This window comes from Nomascus leucogenys, chromosome 7b (assembly GCF_006542625.1).
Source record: "Nomascus leucogenys isolate Asia chromosome 7b, Asia_NLE_v1, whole genome shotgun sequence".
NCBI lineage: Eukaryota > Metazoa > Chordata > Mammalia > Primates > Hylobatidae > Nomascus > Nomascus leucogenys.
In genome coordinates, this window is record NC_044387.1 from 57,110,804 (window position 1) to 57,125,372 (window position 14,569).

Sequence of the window (14,569 nt, forward strand, 5' to 3'; positions counted from 1 at the left end):
GTAAGTATTAGACAAATATTTGTTGAATAAATGAATAAATCATGAACGGACTTTTCAATGCCAAAAAAGTAGGAAGGACATAAACTAAACATAAATAGCAAGGCCTTAAAGTGGAGTATGTTCACCTTCTGAAAAGCTCACTCAAAGTCCTTAATTTTCTCACAGCCTAGGGAAAATCAGGTCAAAGAGTGGTTTCTGGGAAGCGCCGTCCACCAGTGATTTGATGGTTAACACATTAAAAGATGTAAGAAGAAGGGAAGAGGGGCATAGTTTTGGCCCTTCTGGCCTTTTGCTATCAACGAGGGGGATTCACTAACAGCCTCCCTGCACAGAGTCAGAACCTGAAGGCTGATCATTAGAGAACCTGCTCCTAACCACCGGGGGTGCACAGGTCTAGGGTTGTGAAGGGATCCCTGTGCTGATACTCCATGGCCAGTTCTGCAAAGATGGAGCCCTTGGTTTCCCTGTGTCCTCTCTGCACTTCAGAGTTGGGGTATCGGAACCCCATGGCCCACTGCACTCACCTCTTGCCCTTGTGCACCCGGCTCAGGTCTACTGAGTCCCTGCTGAACACATCAAACTCGTCATTCTGGAAGACGTTGTGGCGAGACGTCAGCAGGGGTGTAGGGTCTGGTTTCATTTCTCTGGGTGGGGGACACAGAGATCAATTTAAGGGGGCCCTGCCAGCTGATGCAATCTGCACCCCACTTCTCCCTGCTGTGTTAAATCCATCGGATTTTTTAGTTCCCTTCAACAGGCCCTCCTAGGACACAATCTCAAAACCTTGAAGAGGGAGATAAGCCGCTGCCTGATCTGGCCCCTGCCTGGGTATGCAGCCACACCTCAAAGAAAGCTCCCCCTCATTCCCTGCATGCCATTCACACAGGGCTTCCTTCTGTTTCTTAAAAGCGCTATCCCTCATTTAATGCTCGTTAATAGTCCCGTAAGATCAATAGTCACAGATCACTCAACCTCATTGTGCCTCAGTGCCCTCATCTGTAAAATGTGGCACAAGGAGTCTGAGGAACTTGTGCAAAGGCACAAAGCTAACTTCTCAAGTTAACAAGTGATTGGTAAACATCACTTGCTCATGGAAGAAACACCCTTTCAGGCACAGGTTCCTGCTGTCCCATGGAGCCTTCAGGGCAGCAGTGGGTCAAATAAATGGTAGGCGTGATGAAAGTGAGAAGCTGTGGCCATCCTCTCTCACAAATCTACTGGGAAGGTGGTAATGACAGGGGCAAGTCAGGAATGTAGGGGATCAGAAGGGCTCAACAACCCTGTGTCACATCCCTGAAGACACACCCATGGCACTCTAATCAGCCTTCCCACAAAGTGTGGCAGGGATGTGTACGCTCTCTGCCCTGCCTGGGGCAAGTGAAAAACTCTGGCAGGGCCTAAGGTTTTTATGTTTCCCCAAAGAGGGCTTTAGTTTAAATGGCTGGGAAGGGAGAAGAAGCTGAGTCCTGGGCCATAAATGAGGGAAGGAAGAGAGGAAGGGGCCCCACCCCGAGGCAGCCTGGGCAGCGGGAGCCTCCTCCCACCTGTCTCTCCCACCTGTCTAGGTCGCGGTCCAGCTGGCTGAGGGTGGGGGCCAGCCGCTCCTCCAGGATATTGTTGATCACCTGCTCTGGGTCGTAGTGGTAGTACTCCAGGCAGGCCAGGATGAAGCCCTCACCAAGGTCTGGCAGCAGGTCCTTCACTTGGGAGATGAGTGAGTCCAGCTCCACCCCACACACGGCAGGGCCCACAGCCGCAGCTGCTCCCATGCACTGTAGTGAGAGCCAGAGCCAAGAAGGGGAAGGCTAAGTGGGCCGGTGATACGGCGACAGGCCCCAAACAGCACTGGACCAGGCATCAGGGATCTGGTTCAAGTCCTGGGATTGCCCCTCCTGCCTGTGGGAACTTTGCCAAGTGACTCAAGTCTCTCTGAGCCTCCATTTCCTTCTCTGAAAAACAGGGCTCGTGATTGTTATGATTATTGAATGCCTGTATCAAAATAGCTCATGTAACCTATAAATATATACACCTACTACATATCCAGGAAAATAAACAATAAAAAATAAAAAAAATTTAAGGCCAGGTACAGTGGCTCATACCTATAATCCCAGCATTTTGGGAGGCTGAGGCAAGAGAATTACTTGAGCTCAGGAGTTAAGACCAGCCTGAGCAACACAGCAAGACCCCATCTGTACAAAAAATTTTTAAAAAGTAGCCAGGCGGCCGGGCGTGGTGGCTCATGCCTGTAATCCTAGCACTTTGGGAGGCCGAGACGGGTGGACTGCCTGAGCTCAGGAGTTCGAGACCAGCCTGGGCAACACAGTGAAATCCTGTCTCTACTAAAAAAATTTGCCAGGCGTGGCGGCGTGCGCCTGTGGTCCCAGCTACTTAGGAGGCTGAGGTGGGAGGATTACTTGATCCCAGAAGGTGGAGGCTGCAGTGAGCTTGATCAAACCACTGTACTCCAGCCTGGGTGACAGAGCAAGACCCTGTCTCAAGAAATAAAAAATAAAATAAAATAAATTAGGCCTGGCCTGGTGCTCATGCCTATAATCCCAGCACTTTGGGAGGCTGAGGCAGGCGGATCATCTGAGGTCAGGAGTTTGAGACCAGCCTGACCAACATGGTGAAACCCCATCTCTGCTAAAAAAATACAAAAAATTAGCTGGGTGTGGTGACAGGTGTCTGTAATCCCAGTTACTCAGGAGGCTGAGGCAGGAGAATCGCTTGATCCCAGGAGGCAGAGGTTGCAGTAAGCAGAGATCACACTATTGCTCTCCAGCCTGGGCAATAAAACTCCATCTCAATAAATAAATAAATTAAATAATTAATTAATTAAATTAAAATTTTGAAGGGACTGTATGACTTACCAGCTGGGCTACTGGCTGTGTGACTTTGGGCAGGGTGCTTCCCCTCTCTGAACCTCAGTTTCCTCCTTATAAAATGGGCCTATACCACCCACTTCATGGGGTTGTTTCAAATAGTTCAAAGATGGCACAAAACCCAGTGAGCACAGTACTTGGCACAGACCAGGCCCTCCATAAACAGCCCTGGTTTCTACCAATTCTTCCTACTAATCCAAGGTCCTTTTCCAACAAGTTGACTGATGGTGGAGGCGAACAGCAACCACCAGAGCTGGACTGTGTGGAGATGCTCCCCTTTAATTATGATCTCTTTTTTAAGTAAGGGGCATGCATTTTATATATTGCTTAATGTGACTTAATTGTGTTAACCTTTTAATTTAAGGAAATTTACAGATCACAACAATACAAATCTCCATGAGTCTGCTAAGATGCGAAATGGGGAAGAAGGTGGGAAAAGGTGAAGGAGGCCATTGTTCTCCAAGGCCCTGCAGGAATCACAGGGTCTGGGCTGGGAGGAAGGACGATGGCATTTGTTAATGGAGCATTGAAGGCCAGCCAGGCTCAGGGTATTCCATGTGATAGCTCTGGCAATCTCAGTACCTCATGGAGGTGGGCACTGCATCTGTCCCCACCTTATAGATGAGGAACCAAGGTTCAATGTGAGTGACATGCCTAAGGCCATACAGCTGCCAAGTGGCAGAACCAGGTCACACCCCTGAGCTGCCTGGCCCGAGTCTGTGTGGTCTTCATCTCGCTTATCGTGCTGCCTCCCAACATGCAAGGGAGAGTCCTGGCCTTGGTGGCCAATCAAGATAGCCACAGATTTGGCCAGTCCTGGAAAAGCCTGGAGAGAAGGCACCAGATCCAAGGTTTCTACATTTGTTCAATGGAATCCTGGAGCCCCACGGAGGGGCTTCCAAAAAGGCCAAACCGTGGGACTTGGCACTGTTCCCAGTTGCAACCAAAGGAGCTCCACTTTTATCTATTTAGAGGAGAGCTCCGGGAAGGGCTTGTGGAAACATTCATGGAAAGTTTCGCCTCTTCATTTTATAGAGGGGAAGCTAAGGCTTCGACAGTTGCAGCAACTTGCTCTCTCCTCACACCCAGTCCAGTATGTACCCGGCTTGGGACCCTCTAAAGGAAGCACAGAACTGACCAGTTGCTTGAGGCTGTCTATTCCCAAAAATACCTTTTTTCCCTGAGTATAAAAGCAAGGAAGGGAGGTTTCCTGCTGCCCCAGCCTCTCAGATAGGGCCAAGGAGTGACAAGCAAAGAGGGAAAAGCGCCACTCAGACACATACCTCCTCTTCCTCCAAGTTCTCCGGATGTGATGACGCTTGACTGCCTGCCTCTGCCGTCACCACGACCCTGTTAGGCTCCCCATTAGGCTCCTCAGTCACCGTTGGGTCTTTAGCATCTGCGGCTTTCCGTCTGTCCACCCCTTCCCATGCACTCTCGACTGCCTGGAGGATGTAGGCAGTCCGTGTCTCGTCCCTATGAGGACTTGTTAAGGGGTCTGTCTTAGGTTCCTAGCTCTGAAGCAGCATAATTTCTCAGTCCCTCCCCAGCATCTGACCACATGGTTCCTGCCAGGGACTTTCTGGGCTATACCTAAGTGGTATAGCCCACGGGCACCTGGGCTGCATGGGAAAATGGGCCAGACTACAGCCACTCTGGCCTCACAACCTAGTGTCTGTCACTCAGCAGAAAGCAGCTCTGAGTAAAAACAGGGCCAGGGCTGCCATCAGTGTCCTGGGGCACAGGTATGGACGAGCCAGCAGCTCCTCTTTTGTACTGACTGCCAGGAGGAGGGCGTGGTAGGGTCACTGCCACTGGGCTTCCTGTCCAACCAGCTCAGGGCATTCTGCAAAGGCTGTGGGCCATCAGGTGTCCCTGAAGCAGGACTGAGCAATCTACCGCAACCACCAAAATGACCCATAAGCTGGCTGCTCCTCTCTGTCCTTCCTCCTTGTCAACCACCCTGGGCACTTTCAAGCCAGAAATCTGAGAGTCCCCTTAGACTCCCTCACTCTGCTTCTTGTCCAAACCCTCATCATCCATGCTTGGATGCCAGCAACAGTCTCCTCACTGGCCCGAGCCTCACGGTGGTCCCAGGCCAGTCCATTCTCTTCCCTGGGTCAGACAGAGCTTTTCCAAAGTATAGAACTGCCCATGTCACCTCCTGCTTCACAACCTTCCGTGCTCCCCAGTGCTTGCAGGACAGAGCCCAAACTTCTTAGTGACGGTCACCCCAGGGCTGTGCACGTTGCTGGCCTTCGCCTCACCTGCAACACCCCAATTCCTCCTCCTGGGAGACCCCTCCTTAATGACTGCCCCCTGTACTCTATACACGACGTCTGTGGCTCTGAGGAGCCTGTTTTCTCTGTCCTCTGTCCACTAGGAACATTCTTGTCCTTGTCCTTGCTCCTGGCTTGGTGCTCTCCCATTCTTTCTGCTGTTCTTCTGCTTAGACATCACTTCCATCTGACACCCCAGAGCTCTGCTGGGTGAGGCGCCACCTCTGGTTTCCTGCCTTCTGAAATCTTCCCACGTGATGCTCTATCTAACTGCCTGTTTACTTGTCCACCTCCCCTCCTGCTGTGAGGAGGGGCTGAGTCCATCTTGGTCACATAGGCCCAGATGCTCAGGAAACACAGAGGGAAAATAGCACTGCATCTCCCCTGCCCCAAGCATCAGAGCAGCCATCTCCTCTAGAAAAGGCAAGGCTGGGACCTTGGCAGGCCACCTCGGACAGCTGGCTGACCCATGCGTTCTGGGGCTAAACCTCTTTCCAGTCCTCTGGGTTCCAGCAGCCTGTCTCACCTCTGACCTAGTCAAGCCAGGCCCTGTCATAGTGGGCTATGGTAGAAGGATACAAGACTGACGAGGCCTGCTGCAGCAAGCTGATGTCTTCAGCCACGGGGAAGAGTGCATCATAGTCCTGGAGGAACCTGCAGGCAGATGAGAGCAGATGGGATGGACAGGGCTGGGGCCACAGGAATGCTGTGCTGCTGCAGGCCACTCCCTGTGTTTGCTGCCCGACCTTATTAGAGCTGTGGTGGGCCTATGGTGGGGGTCTATCATGTAAGGCCTCTTGGGGACCTGTGGGAGGGTCACAGGCCCAGGCCAGCTCAGCCACACTCACCTCTTCTCCTGCAGCAAGGAGCTGAAGATCTGAAGGAACTCTTCGATGAAGCCCTGAATGTTGTCACAGCTAGAACAGGACGCCAGGGAAGATGAGCTCATGCAATGCAAGATGAGCTGCAGCTCCTTTACACACTCCCTTCCCCTCTTCAAGGCTGGGGCCCGGTGGAGGAATGAGGCATTTTTCTCGGTTTCTAATCTCTGTTTAGCCAACCCCAGTGCAGGGGAGGAAGCCAAGATGAAATAATGGAAACGCTCCTGAAGGGCTTGGGGAGGAGACTCTTCCACCAGGAGGCAATTCCTGAGGACTTACCTGCTTTCTAGGATGGGAAGGAGGCAGATCTGGTTCAGGATGATGTGGAAAATCTCCATTAGCTTCTTCCTGGAATGGGAGAGCCTCTGCCACAGGTCACCAAGAAGCCTAGGCCAGAGAGAAAAAAGACACAGGTTTAGGAGACAAAAAGGGCCTGAGGGGCCAGGTGCAGTGGTTTACACCTGAAATCCTAGCACCTTGGGAATCTGAGGTGGGAGGATCACTTGAGCCCCAGGAGTTTGAGACCAGCCTGAGCAACTAAATGAAATCCTGTCTCTACAAAAAATACAAAAAATTAGTCAAGTGTGGTGATGCAGGCCTGTAGTTCCAGCTCCTGGGGAGCCTAAGGCAGGGGGATCACATTTGCCTGGGAGGTCAAGGCTGCAATGAGCCATGATGGTGCCACTGCATTCCAGCCTGGGTGACAGAGCAAGACCCTGTCTCATAAAAAGAAAAAAAAAAAAAAAGGAAAAGAAAAAGAAAAAAAGGCACGAAGGGAGCTTCTCCCCAGCAGTTGCAGGTGCCTCCCTGGAGCACAGAAGGCCTCACGATTCACTGCTGAGAGCAGCTGGCAAAAGCCATAGGCCCAGAGAAGACAGCTGCTTCCAGGGCTGCCTCTCAGTTCAAACAGTGGGTCAGGAGCCAGCAGGCTGAGTACCAAGAGCGTGGAGTAACAGCTGAGGGAAGGGCTTAAATGCAGGGGCCAACCATCATGGTATTTTGGGGGATTGGGTTAATAGACATAATTGCCTTGGTACAAGCAGGACTTTGGGTCAAATCTCCTTCATGCTGTTTAGTAACACTTAACTCTAGTTGTTGCAATCTTTCTTGTTAGGTCTTCATACAAGTCTTTACAGAGAACATATATATTTTTTTAATATGCTAACAGTTTAAAAAAAAATGCAGTTCGAGACCAGCCTGGCCAACACGTCAAAACCCCATCTCTACAAAAAATACAAAAATTAGCCGGGTGTGGTGGCACACGCCTATAATCCCAGCTACTCGGGAGACTGAAGTGGGAGGATTGACTGAGGTCAGGAGGTCAAGGCTGCAGTGAGCTGTGACTGCACCACTGCACTCTAGCCTGGGTGACAGAGCAAGACCCTGTCTCAAACAACAACAACAACAAAAAATAAATGCAGAGGTCAGAAAGTAGCTAGATAGGGATGCAGAAGCCCAAAGCTGCATAGTCCCTGGTCCCACCCACTTGTCTTAGAGATGGGGATGCTAATGCCTAGGGAAGGCAGGGCCCTGCTCGGGCCTCTCTCTCCCACAACAACATTCTTAATTTTGTCCCCGCCTCACTTGCTATCTTCGAGCCTCCTCTTCTTAATTGCAGACTCCATTTCGGGAATTGCTGCTTCGTAGAAGGAAGCTAGTCTGTGCGGGCACACACAGGGAAAATGTTGGATTAGTTCATAAATACCACACTTCGTAAGAACATCAAAGGAAACCCCAGGTTGTGGGAAGGCCCATTTCTTTTTCCACACAATTTTCTCCAGGGACCCCTTGGATCTTCCCTGAGCTCACCCCAGACTGACCCACTGGGGCTGGTCCCAGGAACAGCTCATAAGAAGTGACCTATAGCCATGTCCCTCATTCAGATGGGCAAATAAGGCCCAGGTAGACTCATACTAACAGAGGAATCAGAAGGCCACTCGGGACCCACTGAAGTTTGAGAAGCAGGTCCAAGATTACTTGCTTGTAATTTTCTTGCTCAAAAACTGTCAGTTAGCCAGGCACAGTGGCTCATGCCTGTAATCCCAGCACTTTGTGGGGCTGAGTCAGGAGGATTGCTTGAGCGAGGAGCTCAAGATCAGCCTGGGAAACAGGCTGGTGAAACTCCATCTCTACAAAAAATACAAAAATTAGCCAGGCATGGTGGTGCACACCTGTAGCCCCAGCTACTTGGGAGGCTGAGGCAGTAGGCCAGGAGGTCAAGGCTACAGTGAGCCATGATCACACCACTGCATTCCAGCCTGAGTGACAGAGTGAGACCTTGTCTCCAAAAAAAAAAAAAAAAAAAAAAAATTGTTCTGGCTGGGTGTGGTGGCTCACGCCTGTAATCCCAGCACTTTGGGAGACCAAGGTGGGTGGATTACTTAGAGGTCAGGAGTTTGAGACCAGCCTGGCCAACATGGTGAAACCCCGTCTCTACTAAAAATACAAAAATTAGCCAGGAGTGGTGGTGCATGCCTATAATCCCAGCTACTCAGGAGGCTGAGGCAGGAGAATTGCTTGAACCTGGGAGGTGGAGGTTGCAGTCAGCCAAGATCGCACCACTGAACTCCAGCCTGGGCAACAGAGTGAGACTCTGTCTCAAAAAAAAAAAAAAATTGTTTTAACATGAAAAACTCAACACAATATTTGTATTTGGTCAAAATAGGCTAAATGTTCTCATTTTTTCCAATCCCACTGGAAATGATAAAAAGTATATTAAAATAAAAAATAATTAAAAGATTTAAGAAAAAAGTAAATGTATCATAGTTTCTACATTGGCTTATGAGTTAAGCCAGTTAGCACTGTTTCTATAACTTTTTAATTAACTAATTAAATTTTTTTTTTGAGACAAAGTCTAGTTATATTGCCCAGGCTGGTTTTGACCTCCTGGGCTCAAGCGATCTTCCTGCCTCAGCCTCCCAAGACGCTGAGATTACAGGTACCTGGCTTAAAACTTTTATGAAATTAAGGCTGTGCATGGTGGCTTATGCCTGTAATCCCAGCACTGTGGGAGGCTGAGGTGGGCAGATCACTTGAGGTCAGGAGTTTGAGACCAGCCTGGCCAACATGGGAAACCCTGTCTCCACTAAAAATACGAAAATTAGCTAGGCATGGGGGTGGGCATCTGTAATCCCAGCTACTCGGGAGGCTGAGGAGGGAGAATCGCTTGAATCTGGGAGGTGGAGGTTGCAGTGAGCCAAAATCGTGCCACTGCACCCTAGCCTGGGTGACAGAGTGAGACTGTCTCAAAAAAAAAAAAAAGTAAAATTAAAAATAATTTATGTGAAATTATTTTCAAATAAATATAATTATACTAATTAAAAAAAAGAAAAGAAAAACAACTGCTAGCAGCTCCCTACCTCTTATGATAGCAAACCATAATTATTCTCTCTGGTACATCCATATCTGTCACAGTATAGCCAATCTTGCTTCTCACCTTGGTGATTTCATACCACCCTTTCCCAACTCAAATTCAAACTCTCCATCCCAGCTGCACAACCCCTCAACATTCTTCCAGAGATCAGCACTCCCACAGCCCTCTGGCTTCCTCTCAGGCTAATGCTGGCCACTGCTCTTCTCTTCTTTCTCCTCACTCTCCTCCTCCTCCATGCAGCATTCCAGGCTCACCTCCTCCCGTGCACTTCCTGATCATGCTCACTCATGGGAATTCTTCCTTTCCAGAACTAGATGCACTGCATGTGGAATATATTGCCCTGTTGCCCTGGCAAGTGAAACTGCAGCTGCCTCTTTTCTGTGGTATAATTCTTCCCCCAAACATCTTAAGCTTCCCAAAGCCGGAACTGCAGCTTAAGTGTCTAGGTTGGTGCTGAATTTGGAGCAAGTCCTCTGTAAACACGTGCCTGTCAATTGGCTGGTTTCTGGCAATGTCTATCCTACTACAATGCTGTACGTAACAAAGGGTAACTAGGCCAAAAGACGCGGGCCTTACTAGGCCCATAGCATAGCCCAGAAAATGACAGAGAGGGCAGTTTGGCCTAAACAGGTTCAGCTGTTGCCAGGATATGTTGTTGGTGGGAGAGTAAATTGGAACAACCCCTATGGAGGGAGATTTGGCAAGATCTATGGAAATTAAAAATGTACATACCATCTGTCCTTGCTAGTCTACTTCTAGGAATTATTCCTCAGATATACTCACAGAGGTACCAAATAATGTGTGTGCAAAGTTATTCTTTGTAATTTTTTTTTTTTTTTTGAGACAAAGTCTCGCTCTGTTGCCCAGGCTGGAGGGCAGTGGTGTAATCCCTGCTCACTGCGACCTCCGCCTCCCAGTTTCAAGCAATTCTCTCACCTCAGCCTCCCGGATAGCTGGAATTACAGGCGCGTGCCACCACATCCAGGTAATTTTTGTATTTTTAGTAGAGGTAGGGTTTCACCATGTTGGCCAGGCTGGTCTCGAACTCCTGACCCCAAGTGGTCCGCCTGCCTTGGCTTCCCAAAGTGCTGGAAATTACAGCCATGAGCCACTGCGCCTGGCCTCTGTAGTATTTTTTTTGTATAGCAAACAACTGAAAAAAACCTAAAGGACCATCTATGGGATCTGGTATTCCATACAGTGGAATTCTACCTGGCCATACAAAAGACATTAGAGAAAGGGTGCTTAATGCACTGATATGGCACCACTGTTAAGTAAAAAAGTAAAATGCAAACAGTAAATACTCATAATATGCCAGCCTTAAATTTTTTAAAAGGAGGGAGACATATATTGTGCATAGTTGCTCATATGTGCATATATATTTGCATATCTCTGGAAAATTCTACCAAAAAAACCTAATGACGATGGCTGTATGTGAATAATAGAACTGGGAAAGCAGAAAGGGAGACTTTCCAGTGTGTATTTTATACTTTTTGAGTTTTGAACCATGTGAATGTATTATTTATTCATAAAAGGGCAGAAAGAGATACACTCAGCTACACTTGAGTAGATGGGAGAGGAAGGAGGAAAAAGGTTATTTTGAGAGGGATTATCAACAAAGCTGATTGGGCAACTGTAACCACTTTCAGAGAGGCCTGGAGAACTGAGGTGGCTGTATTTGCTCAGCAGGGCGTTCCTGGCCTCCAGCACAGTTGGAGCAGGCTGGGTCAGCCCCAGGGTGTTCGTGGGTCAAAGGCAGTGTTGCCTTTAGTCAAAAGTGCTTCCCTTTCTTCCTCCTCACCCTGAGATGGGTATAGCTTCTCCCCTGCCTCTGCTGTCCCTTGCAGTAAAGTCAGCTCTTCCAAAACTTATCCCTTTCCCGTCTCCAAAGAGCCTTTCAAAAGCAATCTGTGCCACATTTGGGGAAACACTTTAACAAAATGGGAAAATGCCTATGATAAGCGAAAATATGCAAAGTACAAAATTCTAAGAATAGTATGATTTCTTATGGTGATTTAAATTTCCTACTTTTCTGGATTTTCCAAATGTCCTACAAGCACATGCTGCTTTTATCATGAGAAAAGATACCTTTTTAAAAAAGTGGACAGCTACATACCCCTCTCTTCTGGGGAAAATGCCGGGCAGCAGGTTATCCTAACATTCTCTGGGAGGCTCAATAACACTAATGTCTGATTTTTATAAGCTGAGGCGACCAGGGAGGGGTCACAGCACCAGCTGCCATCTCTGGCACATGTAAGGACTAGATAAATGTTTTGTTAAATGGGTGAGTAAATGACAGAATGGACAGGCAGCTGAATGGACGGAGTTGGGCAGCTCCCAGAAGCTGCTACAAATGGTGGGGAGTCTTGCCTTGCTAGAGTGACAATCAGAGGCCACTGGGAAGAGGCCTGTGCCCACAACTGCCAGGCAATATACAGGTTGCCAACCCTTTTACCCTGGCCTGGAATGCCCATACCCACCCCTTTCTTACTGCACAAGCAACAGATACTCTTGGTGCTAAGAGGGCAAAGTGGGTCTGCCTCCCTCGCTCATATTCTCTTTCACATCTGTCTCCATCCCACCAGGATCTTTCTAACAGCTCCTTTGGATAAAAGCCTCCAGGGGCTCCCCACTGCCTACAGCATAAAGGCCCTGCCAGCACATCCCAGGCTCCTCACAATCTGACTTCTACTGACTTACTCAAAGTGGGCTCTTGTTACTGGATTGTTTTCCTGCTGTTTTGTGTGTCCCCACCCTCTGCCTCATGTTACACTTCACTCCCCGGCTCTCTCTCTGGGCCTCTGCATGCTTCACTTCACCTGCCTAGGATGCCCTTCCTGCTATGGGAACTTTTCTTTGTCTGGAAGATAACTGTTCCTTCAAGACATCCCTCAAGGGTGATCTCCCAGCTCCCAGTGTTGCTTCCTAGTGTGTGTTCCCCCCAGGCTACTCTACTGAACTGAAACTATTCTTCTTGGATTTTTTTTTTTTTTTTTTTTGAGATGGAGTCTTGCTCTGTCGCCCAGGGTGGAGTGCAGTGGCGCGATCTCAGCTCACTGCAACCTCCACCGCCCAGGTTCAAGTGATTCTCCTGTTTCAGCCTCCTCAGTAGCTGGGACTACAGGTGCATGCTGCCATGCCCAGCTAATTTTTGTATTTTTAGTAGAGACGGGGTGTCACCATGTTGGTCAGGCTGGTCTTGAACTCCTGACCTCAGGTGATCCACCCGCCTCGGCCTCCCAAAGTGCTGGGATTACAGGCATGAGCCAACGCACCCGGCCCATTGTATGTGTGTGTGTGTGTACTTTTTTTTCCCCTACCCTATCCTGGTCTTGGCCAAAAATGAGAGTGCTTCTAAAATGCAGGCTCCACACAAGCAGGAGGCTTATCTGTCATTTTCACTGCTGCATCCCCAGGCTGGAAGAGGGACTGGCACATTCTAAGAACCCAGTAAATATTTGTTAAATGAGTAAATATTTGTTAAATTACTGCATAAGCCAGTACCCCTATTTCAACAGCCAGAACTACCGCCATACCTGTAACAAAAGTCGTGCTTCTGGAAGGTCTGGCAAGCCAAAGGGAAGATATCCAGAAAGGCCCAAAGTGTGGTGCAGGTATCACAAAGGTAGAGAACAATGTCCTTTAATTCCTGTTGCCAGAAGAATACACTGCATTATTCTCCTCTGCCCACACATACAGATCTGCAGAGCGTCTGAGACAACATTAAAACAGTCAGGGTCCCAAACAGGCAGGATGTTACATGGGAGGAAAAGAACACTGGAGGTCCCAGGCAAAGCCTGGCTGGTCCATCTTCAGAAGCACCATCTGGGTGAGTCACCTAACCTCTCTAAGCCTCAGGTCATTGCTTCAATGGCCTTACACCCAATCACCGCTAGGGTTACTTCCAGTTCTAAGATAATACAGTTCCCTCTTCTAAGCTAAAGGAAAACCAACTCTTGAATCTGAAGACATCATGCAAAGAAGGAACATCCGAGGCAGGACAAGAATATTAAGTCCATAGGTTTTTCACATCTTGAAGAGGGCATACAAAACACTTTCTTCTAAGTTTCTTACACACTTTCCTGGTTCTCATGACAACTCTGAAAAGTAGGCTGGGAAGCTACTGAGGATCTTTATTTTACAGATAAGGAAACCGAGGTTCCGAGAGGTAAAATGATTTGCTCCCACAGCACCTGCCATGTGCCCTTCTGAAATAAGATCACCATCTCCAGGAGGACAGCTCATAGCTGCCTTGTTCTTGTTCTATCTCCAGGGCTTAGGGCAGCAACTGACACATGTCGAGGCTTCCTGAATGTTTGCCTTCTATCTGTCACCCTTGTCAACTCTAAATTCCATGAGCGCAGGGGCCAGTTTGCTTTTGTTTACTGCTTTATCTCCAGGCATAGCACAGGGTCTGGCACATGCTCGGGACTCCTCAATATAAGTCCACTGAATGAATGGCTCAATGGATAACGCACAAATGAACGTGTCAAACTGAAATAAATGAGGACTGAATTCTTATTCCCTGGTTCTTTCCACTACTCTATAAATGAAGCTCCCAGAGAGAAATACAAGCCAGCTGAAAATGCTCTAAACCTGTGTGATGGGACATAATAGTTGTTCACTGTGCTGGAGGAAGGGGCCCTGGGCAGGGAAGAGGCCACTGGGTTGTCTACTGGGGCAATCTTCCCAGCCTCTGGGTAGCTAGGCCCTGGTTGGAGGGACCCAGCAGGAAAGAGACTGGGCTGAAGGGCAACCTTACCAGGAGAGGCATGTCGCTGGGGGTCAATCGGCCCTTCTCCTCGAGCTTCTGGGGTGTGGTACTGGCCCCGTCCCCTTGCAAACCACAGTGCTGGAGGATATTGCTGAAGACCTGTGAAAGACAAGAATGGGCTCTCTCACATCATACTGAACCAGGGCTAGGACCCCTGGCCACAGCCAGGGTCAGGTGATCTGAAAATTGCCTTGGAGTTTCTACAATATTTACCCATGTTTCTAGGATATAAGCTGAGACAATTACCTTCTCCAAGAGTGAGGTAAGAGTAAAAACTATGTAAGACGGGGATGATGGGAGCATCCTTCTTAAAGGAGGGCGAAGAGGATTAAAAAGACAACCTGGGGCCAGGTGTGGTGGCTCACTCCTATAATCCCCAA

At 48.8% G+C, this 14,569-nt stretch overlaps 1 protein-coding gene across 9 annotated transcripts in view; it reads right to left on the minus strand.

The window, feature by feature from the left end:
* ASCC2 (activating signal cointegrator 1 complex subunit 2) overlaps positions 1-14,569 on the minus strand; it is a 51,256-nt gene that overhangs the window by 11,954 nt on the left and 24,733 nt on the right. For 5 of the 9 annotated variants that reach the window (XM_030816075.1, XM_030816073.1, XM_030816077.1 and 2 more), the window contains 9 exons: positions 14,178-14,288; positions 12,952-13,064; positions 7,627-7,701; positions 6,322-6,429; positions 6,010-6,078; positions 5,741-5,815; positions 4,166-4,358; positions 1,558-1,772; positions 525-644 (listed from right to left, as the gene is read on the minus strand). In XM_030816075.1, coding sequence (XP_030671935.1) covers positions 525-644; positions 1,558-1,772; positions 4,166-4,358; positions 5,741-5,815; positions 6,010-6,078; positions 6,322-6,429; positions 7,627-7,701; positions 12,952-13,064; positions 14,178-14,288 — 1,079 coding nt within the window. The remainder of the gene's footprint in view (positions 1-524; positions 645-1,557; positions 1,773-4,165; positions 4,359-5,740; positions 5,816-6,009; positions 6,079-6,321; positions 6,430-7,626; positions 7,702-12,951; positions 13,065-14,177; positions 14,289-14,569) is intronic. The other 4 variants (XM_030816076.1, XM_030816071.1, XM_030816074.1 and 1 more) reach the window with 2 other exon arrangements.